The sequence below is a fragment of the Culex pipiens genome, chromosome 1, assembly GCF_016801865.2.
Source record: "Culex pipiens pallens isolate TS chromosome 1, TS_CPP_V2, whole genome shotgun sequence".
Lineage (NCBI taxonomy): Eukaryota > Metazoa > Arthropoda > Insecta > Diptera > Culicidae > Culex > Culex pipiens.
Genome location: NC_068937.1, coordinates 20,450,863 through 20,467,695, shown reverse-complemented (window position 1 = coordinate 20,467,695; position 16,833 = coordinate 20,450,863). Strand labels below are relative to the sequence as shown.

At 33.7% G+C, this 16,833-nt stretch overlaps 1 protein-coding gene across 5 annotated transcripts in view; it reads right to left on the bottom strand.

Moving 5' to 3' along the window:
• Window positions 1-1,206: 1,206 nt before the first annotated feature.
• Window positions 1,207-16,833, bottom strand: part of LOC120416935 (double-stranded RNA-specific editase Adar) — a 110,122-nt gene continuing 94,495 nt past the window's right edge. For all 5 annotated transcript variants that reach the window (XM_039578850.2, XM_039578849.2, XM_039578851.2 and 2 more), the window contains 3 exons: window positions 16,211-16,617; window positions 15,709-15,960; window positions 1,207-9,045 (listed from right to left, as the gene is read on the bottom strand). In XM_039578850.2, coding sequence (XP_039434784.1) covers window positions 8,496-9,045; window positions 15,709-15,960; window positions 16,211-16,617 — 1,209 coding nt within the window. In that variant the 3' untranslated portion in view covers window positions 1,207-8,495. The remainder of the gene's footprint in view (window positions 9,046-15,708; window positions 15,961-16,210; window positions 16,618-16,833) is intronic.

Below are 16,833 nucleotides of genomic sequence, written 5' to 3'. Positions count from 1 at the left end.
CTCTTAGATGCATTTGAAAGGTCTTTTGAAGCCCTTCAAAATGTGCTATAGACATCCAGGATTATTTTAACTTTTTCTCATAGCTTTTGCAAATTACTGTTAAAAGTGGATTTTTTTAAAACCTTAATATCTTTTTGCAACAGCCTCCAACCCCCATACTTCCATAGGTCAAAAGATAGGTAATTTCATGGACTATAAGCCTACGGTATTAACTTTTTGGCCAATCGCAGTTTTTCTCATAGATTTTCGATTTTTCTAGAACAAACATTTTACAACGTTAGTTTTTGCCCTGTAGGCCTCCATAGCGGCACTTTTTGGTCTCAATTTTGACATATTCGGAATCCTCAGAAAATTTTACATTAGATTGAGGTGTTGGAATTTTGAATTTGATTGGAAAAAATGGCATTTATAATTAATCAAAATATTATTTAGAATTTTGTCGGATTAGGGGTAAACAAGTTTTCGCCTACTTGATACAGCATTTGACGTATTGATCATAGGGTAAAGAAGATCTATTTCTTTTTTCAAAAATGTTTTATTTAAATATTTTTTAAATCAAAATTACAACTCCAATACTTCTAACTTACGTGAAATTGACCGAGGATTCCGAGTATGACAAAATTGAGACCAAAAAGTGCCGTCTTCTTGGCCTACAGGGCAAAAACTAACGTTGTAAAATGTTTGTTTTAGAAAAATCGTAAAACTATGAGAAAAACTGCGATTGGCCAAAAAGTTGATACCGTAGGCTTATAGTCCATGAAATTACCTATCTTTTGACCTATGGAAGTATGGGTGTTGGAGGCTGTTGCAAAAAGATATTAAGGTTTTAAAAAAATCCACTTTTAACAGTAATTTGCAAAAGCTATGATGTCTAAAGCACATTTTGAAGGGCTTCGAAAGACCATTTGAATGCATCTTAGAGAGTTGGAATTGATGAAGTTTTACGGAAATGCGAGCAATTTTAAGATTTTTCATGTGTTTTGGACCTCAAACTTCAATGCCCGTTTTACCCCACTTCCCTTTGCCGTAGAGAGCTCATATTTGGCATGAGTTCATCTCATGCATAGACAAACAAACGCTGAAAGTTTCATCCAAATCGGAGCACCTCGATACGACCTCTAGAACAAACCGAGCAGAATCTACAAATACTGCCTCTTAAGGGACTTTTCTCATTATTTTTCCGTGTCAAGAACACAACTGCCCGGCTGAAATCAGTATTAATAAATGTTTATTACTTTGTTCACTTGTCTCGCTTAATTGGTTGAATGCAGTTCACTTTTGTTTTGTTTTTTTTTGTTGTGTCATAAACAGAATAGTCATCCTATTATGGCTGATATAATCATAGTAATAATCATATTGTTTCATATGCTGGTTGTTCTTGTGTATTTGCTTACGATTTTGTTTTTGCACCGTGTTTTTTTGTTTTTGTTTCGATTCTTGCTATTTTGGAAACATAATCACTCACTTTCAACTGTTTGCTCTGGTTCAAAACCGACATTGCTCTTTCATTGTGTTGTTTTTTGTGTTTTTGCCGAAATGTTTAGTTTAGTTTTACGCCGACAGGGGTGTCGTTAAAAATGTGTAAAGTGTTACTCTTTTAGAATCGTGTCTAGGAATCTGCTTTTATTTCTCGGACTTTCGATTTTTTGAATGTGACTTTTTTCTCTTGTTTGTAAGATTCTGAATTCTGACCGGATTCGGAACGATGCAAAATGAACAGAACTCATATTCGACTTATTGACTGTGTGATAGATTAGTTTGTTTGTTTTTTTTTCTAACAAGAATAAGTTCTAACCAGAACTTGAGTGCAACTTTTTAATGGTATTTGGTTCTAATTGGATTGAGATTTCTTGCGTTAAAATATAAACCATGTTGTTTGTAACACACGTTAGTTTTTTTTTTCGTGTAAGAATTGACCTTTTTGCTGAGTGAAATTGTTTCATTTTTTTTTATTCAGGCTTCAAGATAGTTTGTTTTTATTATTTTTTTTTTGCTGTGAAATTTTCACAAAGAACGAATTAAAAACAATTGTTTTTTTTCTTATTTATTGTTATGTTTGTCGTCGAACGATATTACTTTTAGAATTTTTTATTAAGAGTTACTTTCTACAAATGTCAAACTATCAAAAACGCACACACACAAGTACAATTTTGCGTGGAACTATATCAAACGTTTGTTTTTTATTTTGTTTGGTTACCTTACGAAAAAACGAGTATCAAATCACAATTGGTTTGCCAATTTCAGTTTAAAGTTTTGCTTCAGATTCAGGGTTGATAATTTCGCTTCAGAACATCTACAAAAATGAGTTTTTTTTTCTCTTTAATTCGATTTTACTTTGATATAGGTGAGTTCTATCTCTAGAGTCATTCAAGGTGATAGCGAGCAAAAATTACTAGAAAAAACTCTCAACAAAAGTTTATAGTTTCAATATTTGATATTAGGTTCGTAAATTGTTTTGTATTGGTTTTTGCACTAGTCTACTTCGAATAATTTTTTTATTCAATTGGTTTTGTTCTTAAATGTCATTGTGTGTTGTGAGCGTGTGTGTGTTATGTGTGTGTGTATTTGTGTAATCGATGCAGATAAGTCACGACCAAACGAGAGCACTATCTGGAAGTCTTTGTTTAAAAATTATACAGTTTTCTATCCTACTTGGTTTTATTTATTTTACAACTTTGGTTTTAACAAACCTGTAATGTTTTGTTTTGTTTTGCTTGGGATTTGTTCAAAACCGATCTCGGTTTCAACCTAGAACTTGAGATATTTTACTTATTCGTGATAAGAGTTGTGGTATTTATCGTCTATGAATTGGTAATCATCTTTTTCAAGGTCTTTAACGATAAAATTATCGTTATCGATATTTCGATAATTCTATCAGCGATAACTTATATTTAATATTTTTCTAAAATTTACTAAAACCAGCCAAATTATGTTGAATTTTCAAGCTTCCTTTAAGGTTTTTTTTGAAAATGCGGTAAGTTTCAACATATAAATACTCAAAAAAATCACAAAATATAGTATTTTTTAAAGTACTCAAATTTTTATAATTTGCAATATGGGTATCAAACGATTTGAAATTTTGCATGTATTTCAACTATTTTAGAGTTTTTTTTTAAATTAAATACTCAAATTTTCACAAAATACCGTACTTTCTCGAAAACACATTTTTTTATAATTCGCAATATGGGTTTCGAACGATTCGAAATTTTACATGCATTTGCACTGTTTTAGATAATTCTGAATGAAATACTCAAATTTTCGAAAATACCATATTTTCTCGAAAATACTCAAATTTTTATAATTCGAAATATGGGTATCAAACGATTCGAGATTTTGCATTCATTTTCACTGTTTTAGAGTTTTTTTAAATGAAATACTCAAATTTTCACAAAATACCGTATTTTCTCGAAAATACTAAACATTTTATAATTCGCAATAATGATTTCAAACGATTCGAAATTTTGAATGTATTTGAACTGTTTTAAAGTTTTTTTTTGATAAAATACTCAAACTTTCACAAAATACCGTACTTTCTCGAAAATACTCAAATTTAAATAATTCGCAATATGGGTATCAAACAAATCGAAATTTTACATGTATTTAACTGTTTTAGAGTTTTTTTTGTGAAATAATAAATTTTTTACAAAATACCGTATTCACTCGAAAATACAAAAAACATTAGTAATGCGCAATATGGGTAATAAACGATTCGAAATTTTGCATGCGTTTTCACTGTTTTAGAGTTTTTTTTAAATGTAATACTGAAATTTTCACAAAATGCCGTATTTTCTCGAAAATACTCAAATTTTTATAATTCGAATTACGAGTTTTCAAATGATTTGAGATTTTGCATGCATTTGCACTGTTTTAGAGTTTTTTTTAAATGAAATACTCAAATTTTCACAAAATATCGTATTTTCTCGAAAATACTAAACATTTTATAATTCGCAATAATGATTTCAAACGATTCGAAATTTTGAATGTAAAATCTCTAAAATATTTCAACTATTTTAGAGATTTTTTTAATGAAATACTCAAACTTTCACAAAATACCGTATTTTCTCGAAAATACAGAAAAAAATATAATTCGCAGTATGGATTTCAAATGATTGGAAATTTTAAATGTATTCGAACTGTTTTAGAGATTAAAATTTTCACAAAATACCGTATTTACTTAAAAATACTAAAACATTATTAATGCGCAATATGGGTAACAAACGATTTGAAATTTTGCATGCCTTCTCACTGTATTAGAGATTTTTAAATGAAATACTCAAATTTTCAGAAAATACCGTATTTTCTCGAAAATACTCAAATTTTAAGAAAATACCGTATTCTCTCGAAAATACTCAAATTTTAATAATTTGAAATATGAGTATTAAACGATTAGAAATTTTGCATGCATTTGCACTGTTTTAGAGTTATTATTATAAAGTACTAAAATTTTCACAATAATACCGTATTTTCTCGAAAATACTCAAATTTGTACAATGCGAAATATTGGCAACAAACGATTCGAAATTTTGCATGCGTTTTCACTGTTTTAGAGTTTTTTTTTAAATGTAATACTGAAATTTCACAAAATTCCGTATTTTCTCGAAAATACTCAAATTTTTATAATTCGAAGTATGGGTATCAAACGATTCGAGATTTTGCATGCATTTTCACTGTTTTACAGTTTTTTTGAATTAAATTCTAAAATTTTCACAAAATAGCTTATTTTCTCGAAATAACACATTTTTTATAATTCGAAATATAGGTATCAAACGATTTGAAATTTTGCATGTATTTTAACAGTTTTAAAGTTTTTTTTTCAAAATGAAATTCTCAAACTTTCACAAAATATCGTATTTTCTCAAATATACTCAATTTTTTATATTTCGCAATAAGGGTATCAAACGATTCGAAATTTTGCATGCATTTTCACTGTTTTAGAGTTTTTTGAATGAAATACTATTTTTTTACAAAATACCGCAATTTCTCGAAAATATTCAAATTTTTTAATTCGCAATATGGGTATAAAACGATTCTAAATTTTTCATGCATTTTCACTGTTTTAGATTTTTTTAAATGAAATACTCAAATTTTCATAGAATACCGTATTTTCTCGAAAATACTCAAATTTTTCTGATTCGCAATTATGGGTAACAAACGATTCGAATTTTTTAATGTATTTTAACTATTTTAGATTTTTTTTTAAATGAAAAAGCAGGAAAATTTCGCTTTGTTTGATACCCATATTTCAAATTATAAAAAGTTGAGTATTTTGTGCTTTTTTAGTATTTAAACTTAGAAACATACCGTTTTATCAAATAAAAAAATACTAAAAGGCAACTTTAAAATTCAACATAATTTGGTTGGTTTTAGTCAATTTTTGAAATATTTTAATTATAATTTATCGTCCGTTATCAGCGATAAAATTATCGCCGATAGAATAATCGGAAAAACGATAACGATAGATTATCGTTATCGTCCCGACGATAACGATAACCATTATCGTTGTCGTTAGACGATAATATTATCGACGATAATTTCATCGATTAACAACCTTGATCATTTTACATTCGGTTAGCTTTATTGGCTAAAAATAGGAGCGTGAGAAAAACAAGTTTGCCCCCGGCGAGAATCGAACCCGCGCCGCTTCCGGCAAGCTTCGATTCCCAACGCGAAAGCTGTCAATTCAACTACTTTCTGCAAACGCTCGTTTCAACGTTCTACGTTTCCGCAATTGCTACTTATTTGGTAAGTTTTAATCATGTTTCGTTAAGCCACTTAAAATTTTTCTTTTCCCAACTTCCCTCAACTGGAAAGGAAAAACAAACAAATAATCGAGGTCTACCTTACCGACGGGCGTCGTTGTATCGTGCCTGTCGAAAGAAAAGGCGATCGGTAAGGTAGATCCAACCAGCGCTTCGCTACCGATGTGTTGGTGTGCGTTTCGAGTGAGTCAGAAGTAAGAAAAGAAAAATCCAAAGCGAACGCTTGATGCATTTTGTTGTTGTTGTTTTGTTTTGTTGGGTTAGATAATAAGTTAAAATGTGTAAGATTTATTTAGTTTATCTTGAAATTCTGTCTAGGCAAACAAGCTGATCTCTGGTAATATTTATTATTCATTTTTTTTTCGCTAAAGATTTCGAATGAAAAGGTGTGTCGCTTAAGGTATGGGTGTTGTGAATGTATTGGTGAGCTCGAAGCTGTCCGTCGCACTAGTTTGCGCACACGGAGGGAAAATTGACCAATTTGCAGTGCTAATTTTTGCGGGTTTGTTTTTTACTGAAATTATTCAACTTTCGGGCGACTTTCGGCCGGGCGACCGGACGGACAGCTTCCTCGTGCTTTGCGTTGTGTTTACTAGCAGTGTTTTTGTTTACTTTTTGTTTAATGCGCAACGATCGGATAAGTTTTGAAGGAAGATAAATTCTTAACTGTTACTTTTTTGTTTAATAATGTTAGACTTTACGTTACTTTCGCTAATTAACGCCTTCCGCTCGTCGGTTTGAATATTTGTTGGTTGATTTTTCTTTAACCATTTAACGCTCATTTGACATTTCTACTCCCTAATACGAATGTCAATATTTGAAGTAAAGATTAATATCACAGTAAATATTTCAATTTATTATCGACATTTACACATACACAAATATTCTGGGGGCGAAACTGTGTGGGGGAAAACTCGCTCTCACTCACTCATTCGCGCTCTCACGCACACTCACTCACGGGAAGAGATCTGTCACTAACACTGCTTCTGCTGGAAAGCACAAAAGGAGAGAGATTCTCACGGCCTACTGCCGCTGCGCTGCCAAGATTAAAACGTAAAATACACCCAAAACCGAGTCGATAACGGTAAGTAACGTTCAAGGCCTACTAAAAGTGACGTTTGTGTCTGCATTGTTTGTTTACTTTAGTAAGTCTACACTTTGCTGCTGCTTCATCCCTTTCGCTCTACCATTGGTGTATTCGTTCCGTTTGTTTTTGTTTGTCTGCCGGTTAAAACGTGCGTTTCGCTAACCCTAAACATAACCTCGAAAAAAATCTTAAACTCAAAACAAAAAACTTGTACTACGTGCTATTCGTTTGTTTACCTCGCAACTACACGCTGAACTAAAACAAAAAAAAATGAGTCTCAATCACACAACTTTACTGGCAAGATTTGCAAAGTTAGGTTAGGTTGCCAAATGTTTGACATTTGGCAACCTAACCTAACAACCGTTAGCTGTCAAACCGCTCAAAGCAACAAAAAAACACTCTCACACGCACAACACTGTTTGTTCGCACTTGCTGTCTATGTGTTTCAGTCGATTTTCAATGGGGTCCGCACGCTGCGTGCGTGCGCGCGCTTGTTAAATTTGAATAATTACTGAAATATTATCTTTACTTGAAATATATCACACGGGTTTCCTCCTCTTCGAGTTATTTCTTTTCCAACTTGGTTTACTTTGTTTACTTTTAATTGATGTACTTGTTTTTTGCTTTCTTTTTGTTTGAACTCTACTTACTGGCGAAGAACGGGGGTGGTTAAATGTTGTGGTTAGATACGAGTTGATTAGTGGATTTTTGTTGTTGTAGAACTTGCTGGTTTTGTTGGGGTTTGTTTTGATGGATTTTTACACAATTATGTCGGCTGTATAAATCGCCGATGTTTTCTTGTTTATGAGTTTTCACCGAGTTTGCTTTTCTAGAAATTTAGTTGTTTTGATCGATCTTTTTTTTTTTTAAAAAAAGTCAAATAAATAATAATACAAAACTAAAAAAAAAAATATCGAAGTGTCTTACCCCTCGGAGCAGCGTCAATTCGTAAACAATGCACACCACTGGGCACTCGTTGCCATGACAGTTGGCACTTTGTTTTGCTTCTGTTCAGGCAAATTTTCCAACAAGTTTGCTTTGTTTTGGTAAGGTTTACTCGAAACGGTCTTTGTATTGTTCTAAAATGATCTAGTTTTGAAGAAAATTCTCAATGTTTAGGAAATAGGTAAGTTTAACGAAAGCTGTGGATGGTGATGAGTTGAAGAAGGTAGGATCGCTGGTAACCGCTTCGGATTACGGAAACCTCCACAGAATCCTCTATGGTCACGAGATCTGGACGATTCGGCAGGAGGAGGAACGTGCCTTCTGAGTAAATGATCAATCAAAACAACTACAATTCACGTGAAATACTAGAGTACTTTCTACCCTAAACATCTTCGGGAAGGTTAGTTACAGATTCTTTAAAAATCAGTTAAATTATTCGCTTTGACGCAGTTTTTTCGTCAATCTTTTCTCACTTGTTCAGACGGTCGAGCTTCGACTATGCTTTGTGTCCGGTACAGTTAAGCCTACAATTCTGCACAGCTAACAGAAAACTTAAACGGTTCAAATAAAATCAAAACAACCAACCTAATCCTAGGTTACACGACAAAAAAGAAACAGCCTTTAAACCTTAAAACTAGACTCTCTCGAGAATCATCGCTCGCGCCCTTCTACTTGCCCTGCTTGCCGGCATGCTTCCCCCCGTGTCATTTGCCGCCCTGCGTCGGTCCGTTCCCATTGCCGACCGGGGCCACCCCATTGTTGCCGGCCTGGTTCTGCTGCTGAACCAGCGCCAGCTCCTCCGGCTTGGGCGGAATCAGCGTAAACTGGTCCTGCTCGATCGGTTTCTTCAGCCAGTCGCCCAGGTCCTCCTTCGCAAAAGCCGCAAACAGCTCCTTCTTCGCCTGCTGGTACTCCGGCACGGCCATCTTCGTTTCAAAGTACGTCGGCAGCACTTCCCGCAGCACCGGCGCCGGTTCCGGCAGTCGCTCGATGATGGCCGCGTACCGGCGGTAAAAGGACTGCTTCGACAGCCGGGACATCTTGTTGGTGTTGGTGTTGTTGTTGATGAGCTTGCCGGTGAAAGAGTTGACGATTTCCACCTCCTGGCAGCCGATGACCCAGTTGATGCTGAAGTTGGGCGGTTTCGTCTGGTTGCGCGACTCGGCCGACGTCATGAGGGCGAGGCGCGGCTTGTTGAGCCGGTACGGCGGCGGCAGGCCCTGGATCGAGTTCTCGACGCGGCCGCAGATGGCGCTGGTGGGAAAGGAGGAAGAGAAGATTTGAGTGATGCATTAGAACTGGGACTTGACGAATGTTGTCCATAGCGGATAGTTCAGTGCTGCCAGGGTCATGTAATGAGATATGTATTTTTTTTTTAATTTGAAGCCAATTTTTTTAAAATATTTTTGGCAGTAGCAATTGTCAATTTGTTGGAAATTTCATCAATTTTATCAATTCTAGATTTTTACTTGAAAAAGTCCTTTAAACATAGAATATTCTATAGATAATTAGACCATTTTACGAAAAACTCAAAAATTGATTTTTTTTTCAATTCATCAATTTCTCAAATTTCAAAAATAAAATAAAATTAACAAAATTTCACAAACATTTCTTGAACATTTCTCAGTTTTACAAATATGACAAATTTATAAAATTTAACAATTTTATCTAATTTACAGAAATACTTACTCAAAATTTATTAAATTTATCAATTCATTCAGAGTAAAAAATTAGTAAAATTTAGTAAAAATTAGTAAAAATTTATTGAATTAATCCTAATTCAATACATTTTATCAAAATTAACGAATGTCAATAAGTTGAATTAATCAGAATTCATTAACATTATCTATGAGAAAAAAGTATCAAATTTATTAAAGTAATCAGAATTCATTAAATTCATGAATTTGATAAAATTTATAAAAATTATCAAATTAATATTTTTTTGGCTCTTAAAATCAAATTTATAAAATTAATTAAATTTATAAAATTTATGAAATTTATAAACTTTTTGAAATTTATAAATTTTATGAAATTTATAAAATTTATGCAATTCATCAAATTTATGAAATTCATTAAATTTATGAAATTCATCAAATTTATAAAATTTATGGAAGTTATGATAAAAAAAGAAATTAAGAAAATTATAAAATTTGTAAAATTTATGAAATTACTGATATTAATGAAATTCATTAAATTAATGAAATTCACCAAATTTATGAAATTCATGAAATATATAAAATTTATGGAATTTATAAAATTCATCAAATTTAAGAAATTCCTCAAATTGATTATGAATTATTATTTATGAAATTTATAAAATTTATGAAATTCATTAAGTTTAAGAAATTCATTTAATTTATGAAATTCATTATGATTATGAAATTTATAAAATTTATGAAATTCATCAAATTAATGAAATTTATGATATTAATGAAATTCATTAAATTTATAAAATTCATCAAATTTGTAAAATTCACAAAATTTATAAAATTTCATAAAAATTATAAAATTTAAGAAATTTATAAAAAATTGAAAGTGATAAATTCATTAAATTTATAAAATTCATCAAGTTTATGCAATTCATCAAATTAAAGAAATTCATCAAATTTATGAAATAAATGACATTTATGAAATTTATAAAATTAATGAAAGGCATCAAATTTGTGAAATTTATGATGGATATAAATTTATGAATTTTATCAAATTTATGAAATTCATCAAATTTATAAAATTCATCAAACTGATAAAATTCATCAAATTTAAGAAATTCATCAAATTTATGAAATTTATGATATTTATGAAATTAATTAAATTTATGAAATTCATTCAATTTATGAAATTCATTCAATTTATGAAATTCATTAAATTTATGAAACTCATTAAATTTATGAAATTCATCAAATTTATGAAAGTTATGAAATTCATTTAATTTATTCAATTCAATTCAGTTTTATTTGTGAATAATCAATTTACAATGAGTTCATTTAGGTACACAACAGAGTTTTGGTGTTCCTTTCAGCTGTGATTTACATCGTAATTCAATCGAAAAATTATTACTTATAACTATGGAATAGACAAGAGTAAGAAAAAGTTTTCAAAAAACTTACAGAAAGTGCAATTGGAAAAGGATAGATAGAGAGAAAGCTTAAAACTAGATCACAGACAAAAATAATATCAATTATAGATGTGCTTGATCATCAGCTCCCCGAGGGCCAGAAATTGCTCCGCCTTGTTACGGCAGCTCCGAAACCGCGTCATCATCTCCCCCGCGAGAGCAAAGAACTCCGGCAGGGTAAAGAGATCTTCCCCGGTGACTCCTTGCTGGGCCGCATCGCCGCTACCGGCAGCGACCACGCTGGCAAACGAACGCCCCCATCCAGGAGGGATCGCTGGGTTGTCCGCTGGAACCGTACGCTGCCCAACTGCAGGAACGGCTGCGCTCGTAATTCGCTGAGGAGAGTGGGGCGCTGCTGCTTTCTTCTTCCTCTTTTCCTGCTCCTCGAGGTAAGCCTTGCGCGCGACGCATCCGCGGTAGTTACCGGTATGGTTGCCTTCACAATTCGCGCACTTTACGCGCGGCTTAGTTTGTTCTGCGTTTTCCCCCAAGTCCGCCTTTCGTGGCAGTGCGCACGCCTCCGAGAGGTGTGACTCACCGCACTTCACGCAGCGGGGCCGGAGGTTGCAGTTCCGCGAGCCGTGGCCGAATTTCTGGCAACGGTGGCATTGCGCTACGTCTGTCGGGTTCTTGGTGTAAAACCGCCAGTTTACCCAAAAACCGTCCAGTGTCTTAGTCCGCCGCAGATCTTGGATCTTGACGGTGCCGCGGTCGAAGTACAACAGGTACAGGGTGTGTGTACCTGTGACTGTTGTCTTTCGCGAGAGCACTTTTATCTCCCGTGGCTTTATTCCGGCGTTCGAGAGGTGTCGCTTCAGGTCGGCGATCGGACGGTCTTGGTAACCCTGCAAGACGACCTTAACAGGGGGCTTCTCTGGGTCGTATGTGTAGAAGTTGAAGTTGCTACGCTTCAGTTCTTCAAGCACCAGGTCGAAATCTTTTCTGTTCAGTGTGATCACTTGCACTGCCGACTTACCGATTTTCAGACAATATCCGAGGCCTTCCAGCAACTCGTCAACATCGTCCGCCAACGTGTCCAAAACAAAAATTGGAGGTGGTCTTCGTTCCGTTGGAGAATTGTTCTTTTTTGACGTCGGCACTTTTTTCCGTGCACGACCATCATCGTCGTCGTCGTCGTCGGTAGTGCTGCTACCGTCGGTGTTGCTGTTTTCTTCGTCGTCGCTCAGCATCTGGAACTCGTTCCTGATGGGGATGTTGGCGGATGTTGATGTGCCACTGGTCGTGGCACCGGAAGTACCGGAACGGGTTCGCACTGGTGATCTTGGGACATATCCGGGATGTAGTAACTTTTTATCGATGCCTTCAGCGCTGACGCTCCCCTGCGCGATGGCGGCCGACACGGCGTTGGTTTGTTTACCTTTTTGCACACGGCCAGTAGACGAACTTCGCGGGTTTTTCGAGGCCGCACTCGAACTGCCACGGCCACGGCCGGCCTTTGGCATGCTGCAGGAGCAAACTCGCGGCTAATCACGGTAAACTACGGCGAAAAAAATCGAAAAAACGATGGAGCACTGAGCACTTGACTGCTGCTTGCTCTCGTGCGTACACGGAGGTCCTTCATTTAATTTATGTAATTCATTAAATTTAAGAACTTCATTTAATTTATGAAATTCATTATTATTATGAAATTTTAAAAAAATATGAAATTCATGAAATTTATGAAATTATGATATTTATAAAATTCATCAAATTTGTGAAATTCACGAAATTTATAAACTTTATGGAATTTATAAAAAAATGAATTTATAAAAAATATGAAATTTATAAAATTTATGAAATTACTGATATTTATGAAATTCATTAAATTTATGAAATTCATCAATTTTATGAAATTCATGAAATTTGTAAAATTTATGGAATTTATAAAATTTATCAAATTTAAGAAATTCATCAAATTTATGAAAGTTATGATATTCATTAAATTTATGAAATTCATGAAATTTATCAAATTCATTTAATTTATAAAATTCGTTATAATTATAAAATTTATAAAATTTATGAAATTCATCAAATAAATAAAATTTATTATATTTTTGAAATTCATTATATTTATCAAATTCATCAAATTTGTGAAATTCATGAAATTTGTAAAATTTATGGAATTTATAAAATTTATCAAATTTAAGAAATTCATCAAATTTATGAAAGTTATGACATTCATTAAATTTATGAAATTCATTAAATTTATCAAATTCATTTAATTTATAAAATTCGTTATTATTATGAAATTTATAAAATTTATGAAATTCATCAAATAAATAAAATTTATTATATTTTTGAAATTCATTAAATTTATTAAATTCATCAAATTTGTGAAATTCACAAAATTTATAATATTCATAAAAATTATAAAATTATAGAAGTTTATAAAAAAAATTGAAATTGATAAATTCATTAAATTTATGAAATTCATCAAGTTTATGAAATTCATCAAATTTAAGAAATTCATCAAATTTATGAAATTAATGAAAGTTATGAAATTTATAAAATTAATGAAATTAATCAAATTTATGAAATTTATGATAGTTATGAATTTATCAAATTTATCAAATTTATGAAATTCATCAAATTTATGAAATTCATCAAATTTATAAAATTTATGATAATTATTAAAATTCATTTAAATTATGAAATTCATCAAATTTATTGAATTTATTAAATTTATGAAATTCATGAAATTCAAGAAATTCGTGAAACTCATGAAATTCATGAAATTTATGAAACTTATTAAATTTATGAAATTCATAAAATTTATGAAATTCATAAAATTTATGAAATTTATAAAATTTATTCATTAAATTTATGAAATTCATCAAATTTATGAAGTTTATGGAATTTATAAAATTTATCAAATTTGACAAATTTATCAAATTTGAGAAATTTATCAATGTTGACAAATTTATCAAAGTTGACAAATTTATCAAATTTGACAAATTTATCAAATTTGACAATTTTATCAAATTTGACAAATTCATCAAATTTGACAAATTTATCAAATTTGACAAATTTATCAAATTTGACAAATTTGACAAATTTATCAAATTTGAAAAATTTATCAAATTTGCCAAATTTGAAAAATTTATCAAATTTGACAAATTTATCTATTTCATCAAGTTATCAATTTTTTTATTCGATAAAGTTGTAAAATTTGCTGAAATGAATGATTATGCTGAATATGTTGAATATAATAAATTCGTTGCAAATGTATTTTTTTTAATTTGAAAAATTTGTATGATTATTAAAATTAATTAATTTATGCATTTTGTTAGTTTTTAGTTATTTTTATTTATTTATTTTTATTTTATTTTTGGGTTTTGTAGATTGCGGTAATTTCCATAATTTTGTTTAGTTTATTTGATAAGTTTGTTATATTTGCTAAATATGTAATGAATTTGTAATTTTTTTTTATTTGTTAAGCTCGGTACTTTTATTGGTTAAGTTCATTTAGTATTATTTATTTCAGTAATTATCGTCATTTTCTAAATTTTTTCAGCTTTGTAAAGTTGACTGATTTTGTTAATTTTGTATTTTTTTTTAATTTGTAAATTTTATTTATTTTGTTAATTTTTTGCTAACTTTGTTAGTTATTTTACCTTGTATGTAAGGATTATTTAGGTAAGGATTATTTAAAACATTTATAAAAATTGCTCTATGATTTTTTACATTTAAAATATACATGTGGTTTTTATGTTATAGACATGACCAATATGACAAAAAAAAATCAAAAAATCAAATTATTCGCTCTACAGCATTGCCTTGGCGTTCTCGATTGCGAGATTTCTACTCGAAACTAAGTGTCCCAAGGCTTGATTGTTGAGGCAATTGCAAACTTTTTTTTACACCTTAGCTTCCATCCACCCCGGGATTCGAACTGACGACCTTTTGATTGTTAGTCCAACTGCCTACCAGCGACTCCACCGAGGCAGGACCCAGGGAGACGACTCCTGCACCTGGACTGAGCTAACGATCTAACCACTAGGTTAAACCGGGACCAACATTTACTTCCCTGTCCGACGGAAGGCGTGATCAGACAAATCTCGTCTCGAAAAATGCCACCGGGACCTTCTGGGATCAAACCCAGGCCGACTGGGTGAGAGGCAACCACGCTTACCTCTACACCACGGGTCCCGGTGACCAATATGACAAATAACATTAAAAATAATTTAAAAAAATTGTTAGAATTCTGAATTCTGATAGGATAGATGATTTTACATGCCAGTTAAAATTTTGTCAATTTGCTAAGAAGGTTATTGTTCTTTCCGAACAGCCTGGCAACACTGAACACCCCAACAGATCATGCGTTCGTTTAACGTGACACTGAACCTGGCTTACAATGTGTCTGAAGGAAATGATAAAACCTTTATCAAAAAGAGGCAGCTTACCACACGAACAAACAAACAAAAAAGAAAACCAAATCTCGAAGCGAAGAACACATTCCGGCGTAACAACGTAAACACGCACTCCGGTTGACCGTTTTACATTGTTACGCCCGAATCGTTTGTGTCTATAGCAAACACTCACTCACACAGTGTATTGGTAACATAGTAGTAATAGCAAACACCCGGAACCCCGGTGGCTTTCGGAACTATGCAGCAGGAGTCTGAATACTGCAACGTTAGTTCCGAAAGTGTCAAACCGTGCGTTGCACACTACAAAATTTTCCTGACTAAACTTTTTCAGCAAATTTCGGCGTGGCTGACGCAGCGGCCGGTTCCGGGAAACAACACTTGTCATTTTTTGTTTCTGTTTCCGCTCTGTTTGTGGCCGTTCTCGTATCTTACCGGTACATGTGCGCCGGGTGCAGCAAGCTGCCCAGCACGATCGAGTGCAGATAGATCGGCTCGATCACGGACGCGAGCAGCGATCCTTGCAAGCCGAGCACGTTCCAGCGTGATATTTTGTCCGAGCAGGACATCGTCAGCAGACGCTGCCCCTGCAGGACACCATCCCACGTCTGAATGCCCTCGCTGCTCTTGACCGGTATCGTCCCTTCGCCCGATTCCACCTTGGTGCGCAGCTGGCCGCGGGCTTTCCTGTGTTTTTTTTTTGAGGTTAGGGCGGGGTAGGAATGTTAGGGAGAGCAGAGCGCCCAGAATCGGGAGCGCGATCGATGAAAAGATGGAATCAGTTACGGGCTTTTTTTTTCGAAAGGGAAATTCCACCAAAGAAATCAAACAAACAACCTAGCCAAGACGCAAACCTGAGCAGTGCCATCTGGTGGCAAAATTGTTTGCTTGCGTGCTTCTCTGGCGAAATGTCCTCAGATCAGAGTGATCTCCCTACCGGTTCGGGTGCTTGTCCACGTCCATGTTGTCGTTCTCGTGCGGACTAAACACCCGCGCGTCTCCGCACGGGGCCGTGTTGATGTACAGATGGAAGTAGATGCCGTCCTTGAGCCGGTACAGCTTGGACGAGCCGTCCGTCGGCCGGACGAAGATGCTCGGCTCGGGTTCCGCCGCTTCCGGTTCGCCATTTTTCCCATTTTGTTGAGCAACAGTGTTATTGTTATTGCCGTTGTTGGTCGACGCTGCCGCCGCTGCCTGTTTGCAGTGCTGGTCCAGCTGGGTGTAGAAAAAGTCCAGCAGACCCCGCCGGGCGATGATTTCCGCGTGCGAGTCGTTGATCACGGAACCGGTGACGCTCATGTGCTCGCCGCTGACGCACTTGGTGCCGGTGGCGAGGGCGATGACCTGGAATGAAAGGAGATTTTGGTGATTTTTTCACTTTTAAAATTGTTCCCATACAAAATTTGATATTTTTTACTCAAATCCCATTTTCTGGTCTCTAGGAACTCAAATAATAGTAATTTCTTTTCTAAAGAATGATTTTCAACGCTTAAAACATGGTAACTGTTTTCATTCTTTCAAAGAATTTAGAAAAATATCTAGGAATTCGTTTAAAACATG